The sequence below is a fragment of the Nannobrachium achirus genome (assembly GCF_963921795.1).
Source record: "Nannobrachium achirus genome assembly, chromosome: 21".
Classification (NCBI taxonomy): Eukaryota; Metazoa; Chordata; class Actinopteri; order Myctophiformes; family Myctophidae; genus Nannobrachium; species Nannobrachium achirus.
Window position 1 is genome coordinate 42,168,701 of NC_137828.1, and position 25,416 is coordinate 42,194,116.

Consider the following 25,416-nt stretch of genomic DNA (forward strand, 5'->3'; position numbering starts at 1 on the left):
GCTTTCAGATATTTAACCACTTCAACCGTAAATACTTTAGCCTTATAAACTTGACCTTTCACTCTGTACTTAGTCTGCTCTTTTTCCTCTCTACACCAAAGCTCGCAGCGCAAGGCGTTGTGAGCTTGTAGATCAGATTATCGGGCATTGAAATCTGGTATCATCTTACACACTACACTACAGGATAATCGTTTAAAGAGGTGGTGCCATAGTTTTGTAATTTTTCGGTTTTGTATGTGTCTATGGAGTTAACATTACTCTAATAGACCCCAAGCTGTGGTTATAATGTGCAAATTTGTCTTCCCTGTGTATTTTTGGTTACTTTCTGAAAGCTGAGTTAATGACATCATAAACTCACCCCCTCCCCTTTTACCATATGCCCGACACTGTGGGTGTGGCTAACTCCAGCTGGGTCACCACCCACCTGACAACCAGGCATACTTAATGAACTGGTGGGTGTGGCCACATAAAAACATACTTTTAACTCTTTCTGTACACTTTTTTGGAAAAGATCTTTCTCCAAGTATAATCATATTACCTGATCATCATGTTCTAGGGGAGAAAAAAAGATCATGGCACTGCATATTTAAGATTCTCTTACCAGATAATCTAAACAGGCACACACTACACGATTAAAATAAACGGGGGCGCCGCACATTACAAGATTTTATTTAGATGAAGGACCTGTTATCTCAGCTAGTCAGCTTACATGATCACATGTGTAAGCAGAAGTAAACATTGGGACGAGTTGAAAAACATGGCAAGCGAGCATGTTTTAAAAGTCTGTTGGACTGCTGAAATGGACCAGCAATTGGTGTCGGACGGTATAACGTTTCCTCTGCCTTTTGCAACAATTCAGGTAAACAGAAGACATGGGGAGAAAGCCTCTGCTCTCTCTGTGTGAAAGCTTCTGCTCTCACTCTCTCTCTCTGTGTGTGTGTGTGTGTGTGTGTGTGTGTGTGTGTGTGTGTGTGTGTGTGTGTGTGTGTGTGTGTGTGTGTGTGTGTGTGTGTGTGTGTGTGTGTGTGTGTGTGTGTGTGTGAGAGAGAGGGAGAGAGAGAGCGTCTTTCTCTCGGTCCCATGTTGTGCTGTTCCATACAGTAGCAAATCAGATAAATGTCAAACATTTTTGAAAATAGTCGGGGTGGCTCCGACAGTCCTGCGAGCAACTTGGCAAGGGTTAAAATTGGATCTTTGAACCCTCACACACTAGACGATATTTCTGGCCGAGATTCGGCCCGATCTAGACGCAGTCCTCCCGATACCCGGGAGGGTCGTTAAATGCCCCGATTATCTGCTAGTGTAAGGCCACCATTAGTACTAGTACTGGATAATCATCACTGTCGGACAGAAAACTCTTATCTCCATATTTTATGTTTTTTTTTGAGTTTTTACGTATAGTAACGTCCCTAAAGTAGCCACAGTACTAAAGAGCCATCGGTCAAGTTTACTAGTTTACTAGTATTGACGGTTTAAATGTCTGAAATAATACACATAACATGAATCCAATGTACACTGGTGATAGTGCCTTCTGAAGTCTATGAAGCTACTGTATCTTTTACATCTATGAAAACGTTTAATCTGTAACACAAGTTTTTTATGTAGTGAGGGAGTCTCTCCTTCATCTCTCTCTCAGCTAAGGGGGGGTCCTTAGCCTGAATAACGTTGAAGACCCCTGATCCATACTTTTATATCTATGGTTCTTTTACTAATTACCTGGGACAGGATTTTATTCCAGGTCAAAGCTAACAGCAATTAATAATGTCTGTTTTTTATGTGCTGCATGAATCCGCCTGACACGGCATTGCAAAGCATGCCAATGAAACGACACCACAGTTACTTTCACATTGTGACTGGCCGAGTGCCAGCTTCTCACCAAGATAACAGCGCTATGAACACATCCACCTTGTTTACCTTACCTATAACCTAGCTAGCAATCACCACTGGCTGTAGTTTTAAGACCAGGTTTTAAATGATATTAATATAACCATGATATTGACCCTGGTTTGCTGATCTATGATGACCTGATCTGTATTATATGATTGATTCATTGATTGATTCATTGTTTTAGTCCTGCACACAAAGTGCCCAACCCTCATGGGTTTTATAAAACACCATGTTTATATTCACATAATACATTCAATTTACCGCTCAGAATTATACAGGGTCTTCTCTCCCAAACTTGACAAGTTTAGTTATCATCTAACTCAAGGAAATCAATACAAATAGGAGACATTTTACTAACAAATACTGTACCTCTCTTATATCATCATATTTAAAAAAGAAAAACAACACCTAATTTTCAATTTCACCAAATTCACAAAATCTCTCTTTCTCTGGAGTGGCATTAAACCGGACAGTATCTAGAGCTGATGTAATATAACTTAATATGTATGTATGTACGTAATATGTATGCAGTAGTAAACAATGACAACTGACTGCTGGGCAAAACCTGGATTATGGTTTAAGGGATATTATTGACACAGCTAGATATCGTCTCTGTCGGGTGGAAAAACCTCAAATGTCTGCCCGACAGCAATGATAAAAGTTCCAGATGAAGCATGGATAGTTTGCATACAATATCTATGTATATTTAAGTGTTAATGTCTTACTAGTTCCAATATTAAATTAAACAGTTATGCGTCTGTGAATTGACGTGGGGAAAAATAATTAGTTTCTTTCAAGATTTTGAAATCCACAGAAATATAAAAGAATTTCAAGGTTTAATCAAATTGTGCTTACTCTAGACTGGCCCTTCAGTAAACCCCATTGGAAGTTCACTGAAAAGGAGTTCACAGTTCAGTACTGAGAATTAGAAGTTCTAAAGGTGTTTCATTTTAAGGTGTTTTTTCACAAGCTTTGGTATTTGAACGATTTCCCTTCATGATTCATTTTTCACTGCCTTGAGGTGCAGTCAATTCCTAATCATTTGTTGGAGGAACGCGTTCTGCCGAGTCATTTCAGCGACGCATTTGCAAGCTTTTAGGTCTGCTATTTTCGCAGAATGTTCTTATATTTTTGCTGAATGTTCTTTATATTTGTATCTATTCTATCTTAATGTTCACCTACAGTATTACACATTTTTTCATTAAAGGGGGTGTAAGTGATTTATTTTTATTTTGTATTTTGCTATATTCCGATAATAATCATTGCTATAATATTCTAGGCAGCTTCTCAGTTACTTTGCATAGAGTTTGCCATTCATAAATAACTAATTATCTGGTTAAAAGGTAAAAAACTAAATACCAAAGTATTCAGTTTGTTAATTTACCTATCTACGTCAAGCTCTACAATTTTCACAACACTACTTTTATCTCTTATCTCCATATTCAAACTTTTTGTGGGGGTTTTTCCCCCCTTCCGTAACACAAAAGCATCAAAAGTAGCAGATCTGCAAGCCCGATATGCGGCTTGAAACATATAGCCGATCTTCAAGCTCACAATGCTATTTTTGGCTAAAGTTCTCATAATATGGACGCTAGTGTTCAAGTGGTTAATATAGAAAAGGAGATGAAAAGGTTCTGTCGCATAAATATAAACTTTATTACAGGCTCAAGGCCCACAGGGTAGAAAACAATACATTACACAAACAAGATAAAAAACGAGAAACAGTACAGTACATTTACCTAGCCCCTCCGGAGCTAAAGAGGCACTCATGCCAGTGTCCTCTAATGGTAGACGTGTACCTGACAGAGCTACTGCCAGGGTCTGTCATCAGTCCAATTAATCCATTCAAGGAGCGATCCAGTCTGCACATGAACTTATAAGTCAGGTTCCTCAACAGAGCCATGAAGGTGGTGAGACCCAAAGTAACAAAGAGCTCACTGGCCCTTGTGCTCCTGGGTTTCTTTAACAGAATGTGAAGGCAGTCATTGTAGGCTACTTGCAGCTTCCGTAAGCTCTCTTTCTTATACTTCACCCACAGAGGGGCTGTATATAGAGGGGTGCAGTAAGCTCTAAACAGGTTAACCTTAACATCAGTAGTACAATGGTGAAATTTACGAACCAACATATTTGCTTGTACATATAGCATTCTCCTCTGTCTAGACATATCCTCAATTCCTCATCATCCTCTAAGGTGTCTGTAATAATGTGCCCAAGATATTTTGTACTTTTCGACACACACATTGTTTGACCAGACAGGTAAAAAGCAGGAAACTTGATTTCCAAGTCCTCCTTAGTTCTACAGATCAGGACCATGCTCTTCTTAGCATTGTACTTAATATCAAAGTCGATACCATAATTAGTACAGATATTGAGCAGCAGTTGGAACCCACTGCTACTAGGGGAAAGTATAGTCAGGTCGTCCGCATACATGAAATGATTTATAAGGGTTTCTCCGATCATACAACCTGTACTGCACCCTCCCAGCTGTTTTGACAGGTCGTCCATATATAAATTAAAGAGGGCAGGGCTTAGAATCCCCCCCGTCGAACCCCATTACCCACCAGAAAGGGGGTGGATAAGGTGCTTCCCCATTTTACTTGCATTTTCTGGTTAGAATGCCAATAAACTGAAATATGTATTAAGCTGCTAGGTACACCCCTAAGCTTGAGCTTATTAAAAAGCTTATAATGATGTATACAATCAAAAGCTCTGGACGCATCAATAAATCCAACAAGCATTGTAGAGCCCTGCCTTCTAATAGGTCTCCACAGCTTCTTTCAGTGCATAAATGCATAAGTCTGTACTATGCTTAGGCTTAAAGCCAAACTGATTGTCAGTGGTAGTTATGTATACACTTAATCTGTCCAGGAGTAGTTTTTCCAAAACCTTGGACAGCTAAAGCTATGGGTCTTTAGTTGTCTTTACTTCCTACTTTCCCAGCCTTGTCTTTTATTACAGGGACCAGAACTACACTCAGCATGGAGTCAGGTAAAGTACCATGAGTCAACATCCCTGAGAAACAGAGAGACAGCAGCACTGCCAATCTGGGGCCAGCTAACTTTAAGTGTTCAGCTGTGATCTTATCCAGACCACTGGCTTTTCTGTCAGCAAGTTGCTCTATGACATTAAAAACCTCATGTATATTAAAAACAGTGTTTTCTTCCTCAATTATGCCTACATGGAAAGGCTCACCTTTAACGCTATTAAACAGCGTTTCATAATGCCATCTCCAGAGGTCAGCGATGCCAACTGGATCTGTTACCCCCTCTATATTACATGGGAGAGCTGCTTTTGCCCTGTTAAGGGACTTTACCTCTTTCCAAAATGTTTTAATTATTATAAAGATGTGGAGGCCCCCCTGTAGTAACTCTGAGTTCTCTGTTGAAGACCCCTGTTCTAAAATACAATAACTTGTGTGTTTGTGTGTGTGTGTGTGTGTGTGTGTGTGTGTGTGTGTGTGTGTGTGTGTGTGTGTGTGTGTGTGCGTGTGCGTGTGCGTGTGCGTGTGTGTGTTGCATGATCAGTGGCACCGCACCCCCACCACCCAGGAGACGGACGGCTTCCAGGTGAAGAGGCCCGGAGACGTCAGTGTGCGCTGCACCCTGCTGCTGATGCTAGACTACCAGGTGAGGGCGCCAAACACACCACTGTTCATTTACACCAGTCGTTCTCAACCTTTTCAGGCCGCGACTTCCAAAATAATCATATTTTATGGGGGACCCCCCCCCCCTTACCCTGACGAGCACCAAGAGTTGAGGCATTACATTTTGTATGACACAGTTCTTTTTTTTTTTTTTTACTTTTAATTTTTATCCCACAATTTTGTAACCCATTTTTTCACCCAGTGCTAATTGTCTCCACCAGCCGAAGGCATGGGGGAGAGTATGTTTTCCCCTCCGTCCGTCCGTCCATCCGTGCGTCCGTCCGTGCGTCCGTCCGTGCGTCCGTGCGTGTGTCCTCGCAGTTTGTGTGCACCTAATCTCAGTCGCCGTTGGCCCGGTCGCTGCCAAAGTGAGCACACACATTCCCTAGATGCCAATCTAGAACCTCTGCCCTAAATTTTTCAAATGGCTCTTTTCTAGCGCCACCTAGTGGCCGATGTTCCCAAAACACATTTCTGTGCACTACTCTTACAGATTTTGTCCAAAAATCCTACAAATCGGTAGGCAGTATCTCGACAGTCATGTGATCGACACGGATCTGTCCGATTTTGCATATTCCATCCTGATTGGCTAAGATTGGCTTCCAAAGTTTGTAGGATTGAGCCGTTATGAACAAAATGCCTCAAATCACAAACGCAAAGTGCAATTATCATGAAATCGCGCACACACACGTTCCCACTAGGCCGAGGAAGAAATGCCACTTAAATGTTTTTAAATCAGCCTCATGGTGGCGCTATAACAGGCCGATTTGTGGTTTTACCTATAACTTCACGGATAAGTTTCAAACTTTGTAAGCGCACTCCCTAGAGGCTAAGGATAAACCTTTGCCCTGCATTTTTCACATCAGCCTTTTATAGCGCCACCTTTGGGCCGACTTATGTAAAACACATTTTTGGATATTACTCCTTGAGATTTTATCCAAAAATCACGCAAATCGGTACACAGTATCTCTATAGTCATGTGATCAAGTCCGATCCGTTTGAAATTACATATTCCATCCTGATTGGCTAATATTAGCTTCCAAAGTTTGCAGGATTGCTCCGTTTTTGAACAAAATGCCTCAAATCATCAACGCAGCTTGCGATTACCGTGGAATTTGCCACACATATTCCCACTAGGCCAAGGAACAAATTCTACCTTTTTCACATTGGCCTGTTATAACGCCACCAGCAGGTAGACTTTAGCAAAACACATTTTTGGAACACAATGCTTCAAATCATGCATGCAGCGTCCGATTGCCATGAAAGATCTAAGGTGAAGAACATAATGCCACCCTTTTTACATTGGCCTATTATACAGTAGCACCACCAGAACGCACGGCCTGGTGGAGACCTGTGCTCGGAAGAGCACTGCTTCTAGTTGCCTATGTAATCCTGGGCTCTGCTCTCCCTCTGCCACGCCTGGGGAGACAACGGACTGACCTCATGCTTCCTTCTATGCATGAGGAGTCCAAGTTGCTTCTTTTCACCTGACAGTGGAGATTTCCCTGGTTTGGATATAGCGCGTGGAAGGAACACGTTATTCCAACCAGTTCCTTTCCCCTCCATCAGGCGCCCCGGCTGGCCAGGGGGAGGCATTATTGAGACCAGGATTACGTGCATGTTTTTGTGAGGGTATCAACCCTAGGAGACACGGGGAGAACATGCAAACTCCACACAGAAAGGCCCTATCGCCAACCCCACCTAGGGTGTGGGCGCTGATGACGCGGAGGAGGAACACGCCGCCAGCGCCCACAGCGTCCCCCGCCAGGAATCGAACCCAGGACCTTCTAGCTGTGAGGCGAAGCGCTAACCACTGCGCCACCGTGTCCCCTTATATGACACAGTTCTATTGTGAAAATAGCAGATCAACATGCTCCTTGCGTGAACACAATTTCTGCCTCTAATACTTGACAATTTGGCCAATGTTTAATTTGTCATTTTAGAGCTATTAAAAAAAGTCCTAAAAATTGACACTTTAGAAATGTGCATATACCCTCTATACACTTAAAACTATACTGTGTAAGTTGCTCAACTAGTGGTCAGTAGCGTTATAGCAAATCCGCGGCCGTTTTTCGCCGCGGACCGGGCCTTCAGACCACCGCGTCCGCCTCGCCTCGCCGAGACCTATCCATAGAGGTCTTTCGTGTCCCTCTACGAGCCTCGGTTGGGGAGATACATGCTAGACTCCTAGCCCATTGTAAACACTGCAGTGTATTTCCTGAAGAGCTCGGCAGTGTATGATCTGGGCTTTGATTGGCCGGTAGGGAGACACGTGTACAGAATGATGCATATGACGTAATTTTGCCGGGAAAAACAGCCCCGGTCACGGCCACCAGGGCTCAGTAGAACACATATAAAGAAAAGGCTTTGGGAGCTGAAATGAACAGAGTGGGTGTTCTAAAACTTTAGAGATTTAATAATTAGGACAATTTTAAGATTTGTTTTATTAAAAAAGTTACATAGTATAGCTTTAAACTTTATGTTGGTTTGTTTACTGTTGAGTGAGAAAACAATGTTGCACATTAAGTTAATCATCTGGGGACCCCCCCAAAATATTTTGGGGACCCCCGCTGGGGGTCCTGACCCACAGGTTGAGAACCACTGATTTAGACAGACAATTTTGATTTCGTTTTAGCCATCACCATAAAAACAAAACATAAACTATCGTACGTCATTTTACTATCTGGCGGCATCTGACATGCAGCCATGAGACCAGTTCCTAGGTTGCAGAGATCATAAAGCATCTTATGGTCATTTTAATAATTTCTGCTGAATCCCACAGCCGCCCCAGTTCAAGCTGGACCCGCGGCTGGCTCGCCTGTTGGGCATCCACACCCAGACGCGCTCCTGCATCATCCAGGCCCTCTGGCAGTACGTCAAGACCAACAAGCTGCAGGACTCCCACGACAAGGAGTACATCAACTGTGACAAGTACTTCCAGCAGGTATGGAGCAACAACAGCACACTGCCTACTATGCAGGGTAGGAATTTCTTGGAGGCCATGAAGGCTATGGCCGTCGTTGCCCCTCAGTTTGGCCTTGTGCCCCTCAAACCAATGGCTCAAACAGTGGCCTTAATGACCCAGCTGACTGTACCACTTTTTCTCTCTTTTTTGTCAATATGTAGACAGTAGACGCCGGTGTCTCTTTCTTTTCACGAAGACACCAGTGTCTTTTGTTGAGATTCTGAAATCTTAACTCCCCCGAGTGCACCGAGTCCCCATCTTTAAGCCAATCCAGTGACTTTGATTGGTGCAGGGCTGAGCATGGATCAGATTGTAAATACCATCATTTTCACTGCAGATTAGGTTATCATCCCCAACCCTTAAATTCAACAAATTCTTTCAATGGACTAAAATCGTGTTTTATTTGATGGCCTTCCTGCCCTGGCATTTGTGACCTTTGTGACCTCAAACAACACCAAAGGCCAAGTGGCCTTGCCCCTAAAATTACAAAATTCCTACTATATCGTCTTAAATTTCTATATTTCTTTATTTATAAATAAGTGCTGTTGACACCCTTTACATCTGTTTTACAAATATTGAACCAATGAAAAGTATTTAAAAGCACTTCTGACTAAACCTCCTAACTCCATTAGATCCTCAAACTGTCGTACAAACCACCTACCTCCAACTTTTCTTGAGCTGTATTTGGGTAAAGTGGTGATAATATAAGGACACACATTCAAGGATCTGACAATGTATAAAGTCATCATACCAACTTTGATGAGGCAGTGTTGTGTGTCTCTAAAACCACGTATTATTATTATTTTTCATTACCTGAAAAGTTAATATTTGGACATAGTTGGTTTCTGCCGGACAGCAGAGATATACAGAGCATCGCGCATCTAAAGCCTCATTTAGAGTTTGTCACACAAACTGATTTTTGACGCATTGCGACTTTATTGGATCAATACCTCAGAAAAGGTTTTAGACCATGTCCCAAATAATAATTGGCTGGGCTGGCTCTATTCCCACACTTCCAGTTATGTGTTCACCGGCGTAATCTGAAGACTCACCTCTTAAGACTCCACCTTAGCCCGTACTTGCCGTAGCACTTGCCTTAGCCTTGACGACCTTGCAGGCTTATGCAAAGGTTAAAATGTCATTTAGATAGCATGCAGACAGATGCCATGTTCATTTGTAGACCTCTTTTATATTATACTGTTTAGACTGTTGAGAGGTTCTTGGTTTACCTATGATCCTTGATGACTTTTTCTGTGCACTCACATTTATGCCTTTTTTGTTTTCTTTTCCGCAGATCTTTGACTGTCCTCGGCTGAAGTTCTCTGAGATCCCTCAACGCCTCACCAACCTCCTTCTGCCCCCCGACCCCATCGTCATCAACCATATCATCAGGTAGCGCACATTGTCTCACAGAAGACAATTGAAGGTTGAGTGATAAGGTGTTGTTTACTGATTGTCTGGTGCTGCCACCCCCCACCCCCCTCGTATTGATTGTGAGATGCCGCCCGCTAGGCATTTCATATCACTCTTATGTTGGTTGTCAATACCGCATGTCCCTGCACCAAAGTCACAGAGACAAATTCTGACATGTTCAGATTTACTAGCCGTCTCCGTGTCTGCCCACCTCAAATAAGACATTTTTCTCCCTAAAAATCCAATATCACTCAACATTGTTGTCGTTGGTTTTTCTGCCTTGACCCAATCTGTTACATGATGACATTTCCCGCCAAATTGATACCCGGGTGGCAGGATGGCCTACTTAGCAGTGGTGGAAAGTAACTAAGTACATTTACTCAAGTACTACACTTAAGTACAATTTTGAGGTACTTTTACTTTACCAGAGTATTTCCAATGTCTTGAGAGCTGCTGCCTCTGTGGACATTGTTTAAAACGCTACTATTTAAACAGTTGATGGTACATGGTTTTATTTAAAACGCTACTATTTAAACAGTTGATGGTACATGGTTTTATTTTCCATGCTTGTGTCGTTGAGATGAATTGTACTGCCTTCTTCTCCTTTAATAACCCTGTTGTGTTTTTTAGCTGTATGTCTTTGTGTGATCTCTCTGTGAAATGTGCTATACCAGTGGTTCCCAAACTTTTTAGACCTAAAAGAGCAATCGGATATTTGCCCACGACCCAAACTAGTGAAAATGGCAGATTTACAAGCACCGGGACACGTTGTGAACTTGTAGACCGGCTATTTTCACTACTTCTTAAACATTTGTTTTCTTCTTTATAGAATTTCTTAGATTTTGATTTTATTACTTAGAAAAATCATTACATATTTCTATCTAAATTAGCTTTTTTGGGAATGTTTTCTTTTTTTAATGTTATGAAATAATAATTAAAAACAAAAGTAGGAAACAGAAAATGAAGGGACCCATAACATTTAAACAGTGTACTATGTTTCTCAAATGGGGATATGTGTACCCCTGTGCATGTGCATTAAACCTCTCCAACTGATCCAAAATGCCGCGGCACGACTGGTCTTCAACCAGCCTAAGTTCTCGCATGTCTCTCCCCTTCTCCGCTCCCTCCACTGGCTCCCGGTTGCGGCCCGCACTGAATACAAAACACTGATGCTGACCTTCAAAGCAGCCAAAGGTATGGCTCCTCCATACCTCCAAAACCTGATCAACCCCTACAACCCCACCCGTTCACTTAGATCAGCCAACACAGGGATGCTGACAGAACCCTCGCTAAAAACCCCAGGGCAAAAATCCACTCGTCCGAGACGTTTGCCCTCCTGGCCCCAAAGTTGTGGAATAAACTCCCTGTCGCACTTAGAACAACGGACTCACTCGCTAGCTTTCGCCGTGGACTGAAGACTCAACTTTTCAGACTCCACCTAAACCCTTAGCTGTTTTCTAGATAGATATTCATTTGCATTTGTTATATTGCTGTTGATGTACTGACATATTATCTTGTTTATTATTGTGATGTTTTAACTGCTTATTGTAAGTCGCTTTGGATTAAAAGCGTCTGCTAAATGCCTAAACTGTAAACTGTGTACGTGGGGGTACTGCAGGGGGTACGTGAGAAAAAACTAGAAAATGGGAATATGTATTTTAGTGTTATGGTCAATGATAAAACATTGACAGACTTTGTGTGAACCTGCTCATTTGTAAATTGGTAAACCAAATTATATCAATACCTCGATTAGTACAACTGTTATTGAATAGAAAGCAATGTTTATTTGCCATTATGCCGTTTTATTTTGAACATATTGGCATTGGAACTGGACTTTTGATGTCAATTTTATAAGCAAAATGCTGTAGTCAGGGGAAGGGGGTACTCGGCTTCAGAAATCAGTATATAAGGGGTTACTGCAGCCAAATAAGTTTGAGAACCAGTGTTCTATAATATTAATAAAATGTATTCACTTACTTACTTCCTGGCTGCCAGCGTGGACCCCCTGGACCAGAAGAAGACGGCCTGCTATGACATCGACGTGGAGGTGGAGGACCCCCTGAAGGGCCAGATGAGCAGCTTCCTGCTCTCCACCGCCAACCAGCAGGAGATCGCCACCCTGGACAACAAGGTGACCGGTCGCAGACTCGCCGACAATGTGGTGTGGAACCCCAGCACTGCATCACATTCACAGGATAGTCACGTTAGACTTGAAACGATTTAACAATTATTTTATGCTTTAGATATTGAAAAATAGCAGACCTACAAGCTCACAGCGCGGCACCGAGTGCCGCGCTGCGAGCTTGTAGATCTGCTATTTTTGATTTTTTGCAAATCTTTGAATGTATATTTTTCAATGCAAACCTTTGTAACAGAATTCTCTGCTGCTCGGGGACGGGGTCCCTGGAACAACATATTTTGAGATGGGGGTCCACGGCCAAATACATATCATTTTGGGAGTCCTTGACATGAGAAACACTGATCATAGAAACGTTCAAAAAGGACATTTTGTAGAATCGGGTCAATATATTCCAAGATCTGCACAAACTTTCAAGATTTTTCCAAAAATAGCAGAGCTTGTATATCTGCTATTTTTTATTAATTTAAAAAAGTTACGTAGTGTTGCTTTAAGGGCCACACGTGTAGGGTTTGTAGATCTACCTTTTTTCCTGTGACTTCTATGCCCATAGGTGGTAGGAGTAGCATGGAGAGTGGGCCTGTGTTAAGCTGACAGCATATTGCATATGGTTCCATCATGGTTCATATGACCGCTGGTCTACTTTCAGATTCATGAGACCATCGAGTCCATCAACCAGCTCAAGATCCAGAGGGACTTCATGCTCAGTTTCTCCAGGGATCCAAAGGGCTACATCCAGGACTGGCTCAAGTCCCAGAGCAGAGACCTGAAGGTTAGACCTGAAGGTGTTTTTGTTTCCTACATTGTGTTAGTTGCCCCTGTAGGGCAACCACACTATAGTACTTGTCCGACTATATTCCATCTTCCATCGTCTCCAAACTAAGTCAACCTTTTTTTTTGCTGCGCTGCTCCTCCCAGTTTCTTTTTGGTGGCATGCACTTGGGCCATAATGTCAAATCGACCAGCTTCATCGGGACACGCATACGTGCTATTTGGGCTAAGAGATACGTTATATAGTTTAATTTATATAGCCTACATTTATTTGTGAATACATTTTCTCCATTGACTTTAATTAAAAATTGAACTTTTCCCAAATATAGAGATGGCTGACATCATATTATGTCTGACATCATAGACCACATGAGATTGACATAACATTTACATCAAATATCGAAATATTGAATGAAGCAAATTAAAAACTGTTCAGGGTGTTCATAAAAGCCTGATTAGACGAAAAATGACCAAAGGTTTTTTTGAAAGTGAAATATCCCTTTAAGTTGACAGATGTTTCTTACATCCATGACAGACGTGTCTTACATCCATGGTGCAAACATCTCATACGGTAAACATGACAGACGTGTCTTACATCCATGGTGCAAACATCTCATACGGTAAACATGACAGACGTGTCTTACATCCATGGTGCAAACATCTCATACGGTAAACATGACAGACGTGTCTTACATCCATGGTGCAAACATCTCATACGGTAAACATGACAGACGTGTCTTACATCCATGGTGCAAACATCTCATACGGTAAACATGACAGACGTGTCTTACATCCATGGTGCAAACATCTCATACGGTAAACATGACAGACGTGTCTTACATCCATGGTGCAAACATCTCATACGGTAAACAGAACATAAAATGACTTGTCTTAGGTCTACTGGATCTCTTGTCCGCAGTCTTCCCCTAACATTTTAGTCTAGTCTAGACGAAATTGTCAATATATTTGTCCTTAGTTTTTATTTAATTTCTATTTAGTTTTTCGTCACTGAAAAAAAGGTTTAACGCTGGTGTAAGCACACAATCCTGTGAAAGCAACTTCATATTTCCAAGACAAAAGTTGTGAACTTGTGTGAAGGCGCTCTTTCTGTACTGTATGTCCATTTCACATTGTTTACCCCCTCCCTGCTGCACTGTTTCTAATGGCGTTGTGTCTGTCATGGGGGCTGTAGCTGATGACGGACGTGGTGGGCAACCCTGAGGAGGAGAGGAGGTCGGACTTCTACCATGAGCCCTGGTCCCAGGAGGCCGTCAGTCGCTATTTCTATGTCAAGGTGAGGAAACACTCATCCTCAGTCCTGTATTTCTGTTTTGTCTCAGGGCACCCTATAAATATTTTTTTTTATCCGAGGGACCCCTACATTATAATTTTCACTCCCAGCACCTTAAATTTATAGAATATCGTCGTTGTCGGGTGGAAACCTTGTATGTATAAAACCTTTCTTTTTGTATTTATCATCTATAAAATGTACTATGCGAGGCGTTGTGTGCTTGTAGATCGGCTGTTTTCACTAGTTTTGTGCGACAGAGGTTTCTGCCTGACAGTGACGATATTTTAGTGATTATGTTGCGAGAGGAAAACGTTGAGATAATAGCCATTTTGGTTAGAACTGACTGAAAATAACTTTGTACTTCAAGTTTAAAATTATACTAAATATTTCTTCAAGTGTCCAAATAAATCCCAAATATTATCAAATGATCTCGCGGCACCCCTGGACTGCCGTTTCCTTTCCTCTGTGCAAGTATGCTACATACAGTAAATGGTTGCTGTCGGGCAGAAACCTCCTACCTCATATTCTAACTTTTGTTTTTGTTTTCTCGTAAATTAGCAACCTACTTGATCATACTACGGCGTCACACAAAAGCATCAAGCTCGAGCTTGTAGATCTGCCACTTTTGAATCCTGAAAATAACAGCTTTGGACGTTCCACCCGACAGAGACTATGACATAATACAGTATGTTCATATGCGTGTATGCATCAGGAATATTTTCGCATGTTAATTATCTAGATTCCATCAGGGGGTGCAATAACACACCTTTGTAGTCTCGCCTAGCCAGACTATGGTCGGGTGGAAACCTTGTATGTCCAAAACCTTTTTGTTATTTTTTTTAAACAATTTAAAATAGTGAAAAAAGCCGGTCTACAAGCATACAACGCCTCGCGAAGCAAGGCGTTATGTGCTTGTAGATCTGCTATTTTCCCTGCCTTTGTGCGACACTTTTGTATGATGAAGTAGGGCTTTAATTGACCAAAAACATACCCATTTGTAACTTGGAGATGTGAGGTTTCTGACCGACAGTGACGCTATGTTTTTTGCACTGGCGGATTGGTCTGATTCCAGGCTATAGCCAGACAACTATTCCACAATCTCTGAATGCTAGATAAGATAGAATCTGGAACTACACCCCATCTGTTTGTCATTTCCATTCAAAATATATCTTAAATATCTTTATTATATACATGTTATATTCTTTTTGTATCACCTGTCAGGTGATAAGAGGTGGGTTGCTCACTCCTCATGTACTGAAGGAAGCATGAGCTCAGTTTGGGGCCCTCCCCAGGTTGGCAAAGGGCAGGTAGCACCCAGGATTACAGCTTAGGCATTGGCACCGGGTGAAAAATGGGTTACAAAATCGTGGGATAAAAAATGAAAAAAGAAGAAAATTGTGGTTTGCGAAACTAATACCTGTGTAGAAGATCTACATCTATATGAGTGTGTCTAGTTTTTTGGACCTTTACATGTGCAAACCTAATCATTGTGAATCTTTTCCACTTGTGCCTACAGATCCAGCAGAGGAGACAGGAGCTTGAGCAGGCCTTAGCTGTCAGAAACACCTAAGCACATCCCCCACCCCCACCCCATCTTACCTGGTCTGGGGAGCTGTCTTTAGTGTGTGTGTGTGTGTGTGTGTGTGTGTGTGTGTGTGTGTGTACGACTGTATGTACGTCTGTATCTATAATGCGTGATGGGTCAATCTCAGTGCACACGCATCCACTACACATGTGTGCGGTCATTTTCTCTTTTTTTTGTGGGACTGTGAGGACGTTGTCATCCCCAAAAACGCATGTATTTTAGCAGCATGGTGGACTGAACTCCCGCTGGCACTCTTCACACATCCCTAGGACCCCCCTAGGGTAATCATCATGTACCTCGCTATTTTGTAGTTTTTATAGCATTTCTAAGCAAATCATTTCATGATCTGCATCTTTCAGCCGGTCATCAAATGATTAGCCCAGTAATGCGACAAAAACTAGAAAGACCTCCATGAATTCATGGCTTCATTGGGTGTGTAATTAATAGAAAATAAGTCATTTTTGGGGTGAACTACTCCTCTAAACAAACTCGTTTTCCAATAAGTACATCTTTTCTAATATACACATAGAGACTGGATTTGGCTACTACGACCAGTGGTGTGATATGGATTTTAGAAGTGGTGCCCCTCTAAATTCGTGACGTGCGCGTGCTTGCACGTTAGGCGGCGAGGCGCGCGCGTGCAGCTAAATAAGTCTGGGCTCGCCGAGCCCAACCGAGCCCACGGCATCTCACCCCTGACTACGACCCAACGGCCATCATACACAGGTGTAAATGTGTTGACAGTCCTACAGTCCCCTCACTGTTTTGGTATTTTTTCCAAATTCCAAGTGTCTAGGTTCACACAGGGATGGGGGGGCCCCCCCATCCGTTGGGGAGACAGAGTGATTTTTCTTTTTATGTGCCAGTGTGTGTTATTATTGTGTGCTTGTCTGGGGGTGTTACTAGTGTTCACAATGTTTGTTACACCAGCAGTATGAAGAATATAATATGAAGTATTTGGGTTGGGGGTCACGTTAATCTGTAAAACCCATTGTGGAGGAGGTTGTTCATTTCAGTTGACTTGAAATGTTCAAGGAGAGAGCAGCTAAACGTGCGTTTGTTTCAGTCTTATATTATTAGCTACTTGACACTAGTTTTACCTTTTTAATAGTAATTCTTGAAACAGCGTTAAGGTATGACTCGATTGCAGTATTATCGTAAACTACTGTAGCATCTATTAATGTTAAAAGACAGTGAAGTCAGTAGCGTTAGAAGAGTTTACAAAACACTCTACTGCTATATACCAATAACAGTGTTTTTAATGGAGAGGATGCTTATTTGGCTCTTCATCGTAGTATTTCAGTGAAAGGCCTTGACCCACACAGAACGTGTGCAGCAAAAACTATGCCAATATCGTCTCTGTCGGGTGGAAACCTCATATGTCCAAAACTGTTACTTACTTTTCACGATTCAAATTCAAAAGTAGCAGATCTACAAGCTCGAAACGCGTCTTTTTGCACCGCTTTTCGAGCTTGTGGATCTGCTACTTTGGATGCTTTTGTGACGCTGTAGTGTGATGAAGTAGGACATGAAAGATTAATATAATGGTTTCTGCCCGACAGCAATGATATATTTATATATATATATATATATATATATATATGTAAAACCATGACGAGACATTGAAAGACTGATCTTTCTTTTCGAAGTTACCAGCCAATACCTGTTAACACCGATGTTGTCATATCGTGTCAGTTAATGTATTGAAAAGTGTCACCAAAGCTTAACAACAGAGTAATTGTGATCGTTTGAGAAAGACGATGGGACAAAACCATACCTGGGTTCAAATAGAGGTTGTGGCTAATCCTTTGGCATTTTGTTTGGCACAATTTGAGGAACAGCTGGAAGTTTATTTATGTGGTTTATTGTTCTATCATCAAAAGCAATGGTTCCCAAAATGGGGGTCGGGACCCCCTGCGCGGTCCCCAGATGATTTGCTTGATGTGGAACATTGTTTTCAGTAAACAGCCCAAGTGTATACAGGGTACCTGCACATTTCTAAAGTGACCAATTAAGGACTTTCAGATCCATCTTTTTAATACCTCTAAAATGAAAACTAATCTAATAATAAGACCATTACTATGTCAAAAGTAACCAACAACTATACAATCATAAATTGTCAAACATTGGCCAAATTGTGAAATATTACTCAAGAAAGAGGCAAACATTGTGAAAATGGTGTTGTGAGCTTGCAGTTCGGCCATCTTCACAATATTTATATGTGGAAACGAGTCAAACTAAATGTAATGCGTCAACTCCCACAATTTAAAGTGCTTGTCACCAATTCAAATATGATTATTTTTGGGGTGTCTCACTCACAGCCTGAAAGGTTTGGGAACACTTTATAGAAAGGACGCATAATCGTCTCGTCTCCCTGGGAAGTACAGCAAATGCTCAAACCGATGTTACAAATATTAGTTACGTCGACTATTTAACCCAAGCCTGGACAAAAGAAGCGCTGCCAGTTTTGTCACAACTTCTACGTCACGTGATGTAATGTAGAAGCTGAAGGGAAAGTTTTATGATTTTTTAACTGAGATGTGAATGTAAATATGTCTTTTTTTCCCTTAAGAGGGCCAACTGTATAGCATATGACTGTTTAGTTTTTTTGCAGGGGGGGGGGGGGGAAGCTGTGGACTATGGTGCAGAATGGGAACTCACTAAGTTTTAAATATCTGTAGGAGTGGAATGTTAATGTTCCTCTGTTAATGTACTTTTGGGTTTGGGGGTGGTTTATTTTAGGTCCATCTCATTCGAATAGCACCATGGGGATTAGAGTGAATGCTTAATGCTGTGGCCCAGAGAGGGCGGGGAAAAAAACCTCCCTGACTCCGAATCTACTGGGAGTTCTCTTTTTTTTAATGAGCCTCAACTTGTATGTATATGTTGTAATGTCAGACGAAAGTTATTCAGCGCCCTTTTTTCTTTCTTTTTTTGGCTGAAACCTTTTGGGGTCCTTTGCACTGTGCTATTAGTTCTGGTCGAGACTATTTGTCATGGATGAGATCATCTAACTCAGCATTGAACGACCCATTGACCCGAAGCCGATTCAACAAACCGTGTCCGTCGGGTGGAAACCTCATAATTATGTATTTTCAGGATTCAAATTCAAAAATAGTGGAAGCAGCAGATCTGCAAGCTCAAGGTACGTTTCGAGCTTGTGGATCCGCTACTTTCAATGCTTTCATGTGACGCTGTAGTATGATTAAGTAGGACGTTAATTCATGAGAAAAACACTAAAAGTTAGAAAATGGAGATAAGGGGTTTCTGCCCGACAGCAACGAAATGCCTTTTAAATCCTAAGAGTTTTCAGAAAAACCCATCTAAAATGGCACAGATCCTTTCCAGGTCTAAATGGGTTTAACGACAGTGATTAGACGATGACCTATGCATGCTCCATGGACATGATGAGTTCAAACTTTTTTGAAGCGGTTACATACGTGTGTATATATAAATATATGTAAAGCTGGCATAGAAGTCAACGTGACAGTCAAGCACAGGACTTGTTGCCACAACCTTTTTTTCCATGGTGTTTGTTGAAATGCCTTCTGGATACTTTTTGCCAAAAAACAATATGCCCTACCAGCAAACTAACTTTTAAGTGTGATTTTTTTCAAAAAAGCTGTGTGGTTTCTTTTATTGTGTGTGTTACTTAGACCAATGGTTCTCAACCTGTGGGCCTAAATGACAGTGAAGAGACAATTTGAGGACTTTTAAGACCTTTTTAATACCAAAAAAAGAAAGAAAGGAAAAACGAGACTTAATACTACATCAAAAGTAATCAACAAACTGTGTTTCATAGGGTCACAGCCCCTGAAAAGGTTGAGAACCATTGCCTTAGACAGGATTCTAACTTATGTTAGCTTCTTTCACTTAGAAGGCAAAGAGTAGCTTCAGTCATTTTGTAGTACCTCAGGCCAGCCTATGTACCTGACCCAGGTTGACTTTTGTAAGGCCAGGGTATTCATTCACATCCACTGTTGTCCTATTATTATTATATAGCATCACTGGCACACTAGCGCCCTCTTGTGGCGCAGTCTAGAACCTGCAACTCATTTGTGACCAACACGTTCAGATACTGGGAACAGAAAAGTCTTCGTTTGTACTTCCTTGCATGATGTGGTCACTCACTGAAAAGCGCAAATTTTACAAGCTTTCTTGTTCTTAAGCTTTGAAAATCTGCTATTTTCGACGAGCAACACCATCCCTTGCAACAAAAGTATACGTTTGGCTATAATGGAAAAATAGTAATATCTGACTAATGTAATGGACTACTATGTTGGTGTGTTCTCCCTGAAGAATTGACATTGTCTTATGTTTTTAAAAACCCTGGCATACCGTTTGAGATGTTTGTCTGACAACTCCCTGCATGTTTTCAAAGAGTGGGCACCCGGCACTGCTCTTTAAACCTCTGTTTACAATATTGTCAGTGGATGATCACCCTCAAAAAGATATACTGTATGTGTTATATCAAAAGAGCAACATTTGTTGGGTGATTACATTCTACAAAATAAAAAAAGGGAAAAATCATTGATGATGAAACTGTAGCTGTGACATTAATTATGAGACAGCCTGGATGTAAATAAAGAAGCGCTTGCCAAAGTTTGTAAATGCCACGAGATCTCAGTTGTCTTTTGTTATTCTGTTCTTTTATGCCCATATATGGAGATCTCTGAGATCTATGGAATATCATGTCAGTCTCATGTGGTCTCTGACGTCAGACATCTATGATGTCAGACGTCAGTCATCTCATCTCCATATTTGGGAAAATATGGCCACATTTTGTCCAACTTAAACAACCAACCAGGTCTGTGCAATTTTTTGCTCAAAGTTGATCCCATGCCAAAGTGCCAGCGCTCGCCCAGCAGTCTGTCACCTAGGCGGATGCGTGCACACGCCTATGTGAGGTCGTTCCCGCCCTTAGGGCGTCTTACTAGTTTAATTTGCTTCAAGTACTTTAAGTGTTTTATTTTTGTAATCGCAGAGAGAGCTCCTACAATCCTATGAATCGACAAAATAATATCTACGGTAATTTCAGGTGTTGGGGACAAGTTTTATCATTCAGATTTTACACTTACACTGAAATAAGATATTTCTTTTTTTTTTTAAATAATTTTTATCCCACAATTTTGTAACCCATTTTTTCACCCAGTGCTAATTGCCTATGTAATCCTGGGCTCTGCTCTCCCTCTGCCGCGCCTGGGGAGACAACGGACTGACCTCATGCTTCCTTCTATGCATGAGGAGTCCAAGTTGCTTCTTTTCACCTGACAGTGGAGATTTCCCTGGTTTGGACGTAGCGCGTGGAAGGAACACGTTATTCCAACCAGTTCCTTTCCCCTCCATCAGGTGCCCCGGCTGGCCAGGGGGAGGCATTATTGAGACCAGGATTACGTGCATGTTTTTGTGAGGGTATCAACCCTAGGAGACACGGGGAGAACATGCAAACTCCACACAGGAAGGCCCTATCGCCAACCCCACCCAGGGTGTGGGCGCTGATGACGCGGAGGAGGAACACGCCGCCAGCACCCACAGCGTCTGAAATAAGATATTTTGATAGATTTTTGCGATAAGGGATTGAGGTTTGGTTAAGTTATAAACTGTATTAAAGATACATTTAAGATCATACATTTAGGACTTACTAATGGTGTTTAAAACGGAAAATCTAGAATTTGCCACGGACAAAACCCAAGTCTTGCCATGAACACATTTGTCATTCCATATCCATATTTTATTCTATAACAAAAAGCAGATATACAAGCTTGCAGCGCGACAAGTGCTGTGAGCTTGCACATCCGCTATTTTTTAAATGTCTTGAACATTTGATATTTTTTGAATAATTTAGATATTATTAATTTTATTAATAACACAGATCTTCTCTTCTTGGGGTCCCTGGAACAAAATATCTTCAGATGGAGGCCCGTGGCACAATTACATGTTCATTTGGGAGGCCTTGGAACAGAAAAGGAGGGCTCGCAACTCACTTTTGGTAGCTCCAAGTTTATCAACCAAAAGCTGCCACAACCAAAAGAGTTGCAAGCCCTCCTTTTCTGCTCCTATAGTGGTACTGTTTTGACAGTTTTGGCTCAGCACCAAACAACAGAGGATGTGCGTTATTTTTTTCTTTGAACATTTGGGAGGCCTTGACATTAAAAGATTGTTAGAGCCACTGCACTATAAGACACTCCTGCATTAGGCTGGTTGTAAGTGAAATTGCATAAACACAACCAGAATGTCTCCCACCCACATGCATGCACCATGGGACACAAACATATCATTTGGTACCCAAATGAAAACGGTGATACAGCTGCAAATTGCTCAAGTTACACAATGATAAAGTTGTTTCTCATGAGAGGGTAGTTTCATTGACAAGCAGCGATGACAGATAAACTGTACCACAGATGTGTGTGTGTGGTGTGTGTGTGTGTGTGTGTGTGTGTGTGTGGGGGGGGGGGGGGGGGGGGGGGGATAAAGAACATGAGCAGAAGCAATCTAGAGACAGTTATGTGTCATTACAGATGATTTAAACCATTTTGGAAATGTGCTGTAAAGCAAATGTAAATGTTGGCTTGTAGCAATGCCTGCATGAGCCTGCCTGAGATGTCTAACCTGCACTCAGTGGTGGAATGTAACCAAGTACATTTACTCAAGTACTGTACACTTTTGAGGTATTTTTTTACTTTATGCCATAAAGTAAAAAAAATACCTCAAAAGTGTACAGTACTTGAAAGTAATAAAGTAAAAAAATACCTCAAAAGTGTACAGTACTTGAAAGTAAGTAAAGTTTAGGGCACGTTTTATTTTGCCTATGAGGGAGGATTCTGCCAATGCATTTCAATGGGAATGGGACGTTTTTTTTTTTTTTTTTTCAGAAATCCGCAAATATAGCAGCAAACCGCTCCATTCCCTTTGAAATGCATTGGCGTTTATATTTTGATGCCAATTATACTTTTGTACTTTTACTCAAAGTAAATACTGGACTTTTACTTGTAACAGTCTAACAGGTTGCGACCGTCAGTCCGTCTGTCTGTTTGTCACACGTTTGCCCTCAATTCTCACATGGCCCTTCTAGCGCCACTATGAGGCCGATTCTTGCAAAACACATTTTTGGACACTGCTCCTACAAGTTTTGGCCTAAAATCACGCAAATCGGTACACACTTGCTCTACCCTCATGTCATCAACATGGATCCGTCCCATTTAGCGCCACCTTCAGGCCGATTTTTTAAAATACATTTTTGGACACTACTCCTACAGATTTTGCCCTAAAATCACGGAAATCACTACACAGTATGTCTACACTCATGTCAACACATTTTTGGACGCACTTTGCACTTACAATAGCATTTTCATCTTGATGCATTCCATAGTGCTGTAGTCGTTTTGATGTTTGATGGTAACATTCACTTACATGATGTAGTAATAACTTTAAATCGTCCCTATTGGGTGGAAACCTCATATGTCCAAAACTGTTATGTAACCCAGGTCATTTAGCCTGGTTACTAGTGACCTAATTAATGAATGAATATGGATATTCTGTCTGAAGTATGAAGAGGAGCAAGTCTACCTAACTTGATTTGTCCTGTGAAGACTGACAGGTGAACTCCCAATCAGTCTAACCCCCTCAAGACTGACTGATTGAATTCCATCCAATCAGACAACACCCCTCACCTCTGCCCCGCCCTCTCCCTCTCTGCCCCATGCACTGTGAATCACCATTCTCACAGAACCACCTGCACTACAGGAGAGAGAGACACACTGAGTGACAGAACTCAATTTACTGATAAACTGACCAGATATAAATATAGAAGCCACTCAGACAGCACACACACACCTTGCCATCATCTCAGCGTTCCAGAGAGGGCTGAGAGTTTGATTCCAATTACTTTGGTGAGTTGCTACAAACTTTGTTTGGCTACAGCTAAACAGCCATGCAGTGGTTAGCAGCTAATTGGCAAAGCCTTTGAAGTCTAGCACATTGCCTTTGATCTTAGCACAAATGTTTGGCTAGTAGCATAGCTGACTGTTCCAAGCTAATCTACCTGGTTGACTACATGGGATACATTTTGCAATGTAAATGGAACTTGATTATTTTATTTCACCGATGTAGATGCTGAGCTTTTATTTTGTTTCTGTACATGATTAGCCTTTGATAAAATAGGCTGCTGAGTGAGCATATTTCCATTCTTATTTCTAGTGTGTGCTGGGTTTGCCCTCTGTCTGCCTCACCAGTCCTGGTGTTTAGAGGAGCAATTTATTTGGATGCCATTGGTGAGAGAACTTTATACAATGCATATTATTATTTTCATGATAAGAATACTGTATTGTATTTTATTATTTTCACTTTATGAGAACTTTGGAAAAAGAGATTGCATTTTATTTTTGTTATTTGAAAGACACCTGTTTTGAATATCTGCTAATTGTAGTTTTTCATGTGGACCTGTATGCTTGCATACAGGTCAGGTTTTATTCCTGGATGAGAATGTCTGGATGACTAGGTCTACCAAGGGTGGCGAGCTTCCAACCCAGGATTCATCGGATTGCATGCGAAGAGGATCTTTTTGTTTTTCCCTTGGAGACTCTGGATTCTGTGGTTCTGCCAGTGTGGTAGGACAGAACTGAACTGACATTCACAGAACTGAACTCATACAGTAGCACTGAACTAACACAGAGCTGAACTCTGCACCATACACCTCCCTTTACACTACACTTCACAGTGCAGTTTGATATCAGTGGACTCAAGCACATACAGTACACACCTCCGTGGTACTGTACATTTGGGTTTATTTATTGACAAGGGATTGAAGTGTATTGTTTGTTGTTCATTTGATTTGAGAGTAATTGTGAATTCATTTAATGCTGTATTTGGTGATTAAGAGTTCATGGATCAATAGTTCATAAATATTCATACTTACCATACAGTTAAAAGGGATATTTACAATTAAAAAGATAAATAGGAGTTAAAAAGATAAATAGGTATCTACAGTTAAAAGGATATTGACTAAAAGGATACTTACCAGGGTGCACCCGCAGATAAGAACTCATAGGTTAAAACCATAGGGTTTGACAACTGAACTTAAAGGGTATTTCACTCCAAATATTTTAAGGGTTCAACTTGAAAGGTTATTTTGGTTTCATTTGATACCACGTGGTGACTACAAGTTATACGCAACCATTGAGCTCATTTGTACGTCTATGTCTGTTGTTTATGTGTTTTTGGTATACCATTCAATTTATTTACTATTTCTATAAACAAGCTAGCTTCCTTATTATTGATACATACCTGTGTGGTCTCGATTATTTACCCATTTAATGCTCCCAGAGTCGAACCTTACCCATTCACTAGTCCAGGATTAATGCCTTATTTGGTAGTGGTCTTTGCAAGTCTATTACACAGGTGTTACGTGCTACATAAAATTGGCGAGCTAGCCAGGAGCATTGTGGGTAATTTAATAACTAAACGAGATAATCAGTATTGATATTTGATACCTTATTTTGAAGCCTGGTCAAAATGGAAATAGTTACGAGTGAAATGGTCAAAATCCCTAACTCAGTCATAGTTAGTGGGCTTGTGGGAGTAGAATCGAATGAAGAAATCACTGAATACTTAAAAACTCATGGCAAAATTAACCGTATAATCCCCATTGAAGATGAGGACTCTCCATTTAATGGGCAGTTAATTTATGAGTTTGAGTCCGGCGCATCCATGGAGTCACTTAAGCCCT

At 41.3% G+C, this 25,416-nt stretch overlaps 1 protein-coding gene across 4 annotated transcripts in view; it reads left to right on the top strand.

Annotated features, from left to right (window-relative positions):
* smarcd3b (SWI/SNF related BAF chromatin remodeling complex subunit D3b) overlaps positions 1-20,308 on the top strand; it is a 66,074-nt gene extending 45,766 nt beyond the window's left edge. For 2 of the 4 annotated variants that reach the window (XM_080752211.1, XM_080752212.1), the window contains exons 7-13: positions 5,412-5,513; positions 8,313-8,474; positions 9,790-9,887; positions 11,904-12,069; positions 12,695-12,817; positions 14,009-14,110; positions 15,624-20,308. In XM_080752211.1, the coding sequence (XP_080608337.1) occupies positions 5,412-5,513; positions 8,313-8,474; positions 9,790-9,887; positions 11,904-12,069; positions 12,695-12,817; positions 14,009-14,110; positions 15,624-15,677 (807 nt within the window). In that variant the 3' untranslated portion in view covers positions 15,678-20,308. The remainder of the gene's footprint in view (positions 1-5,411; positions 5,514-8,312; positions 8,475-9,789; positions 9,888-11,903; positions 12,070-12,694; positions 12,818-14,008; positions 14,111-15,623) is intronic. The other 2 variants (XM_080752213.1, XM_080752214.1) reach the window with 1 other exon arrangement.
* Positions 20,309-25,416: the final 5,108 nt, after the last annotated feature.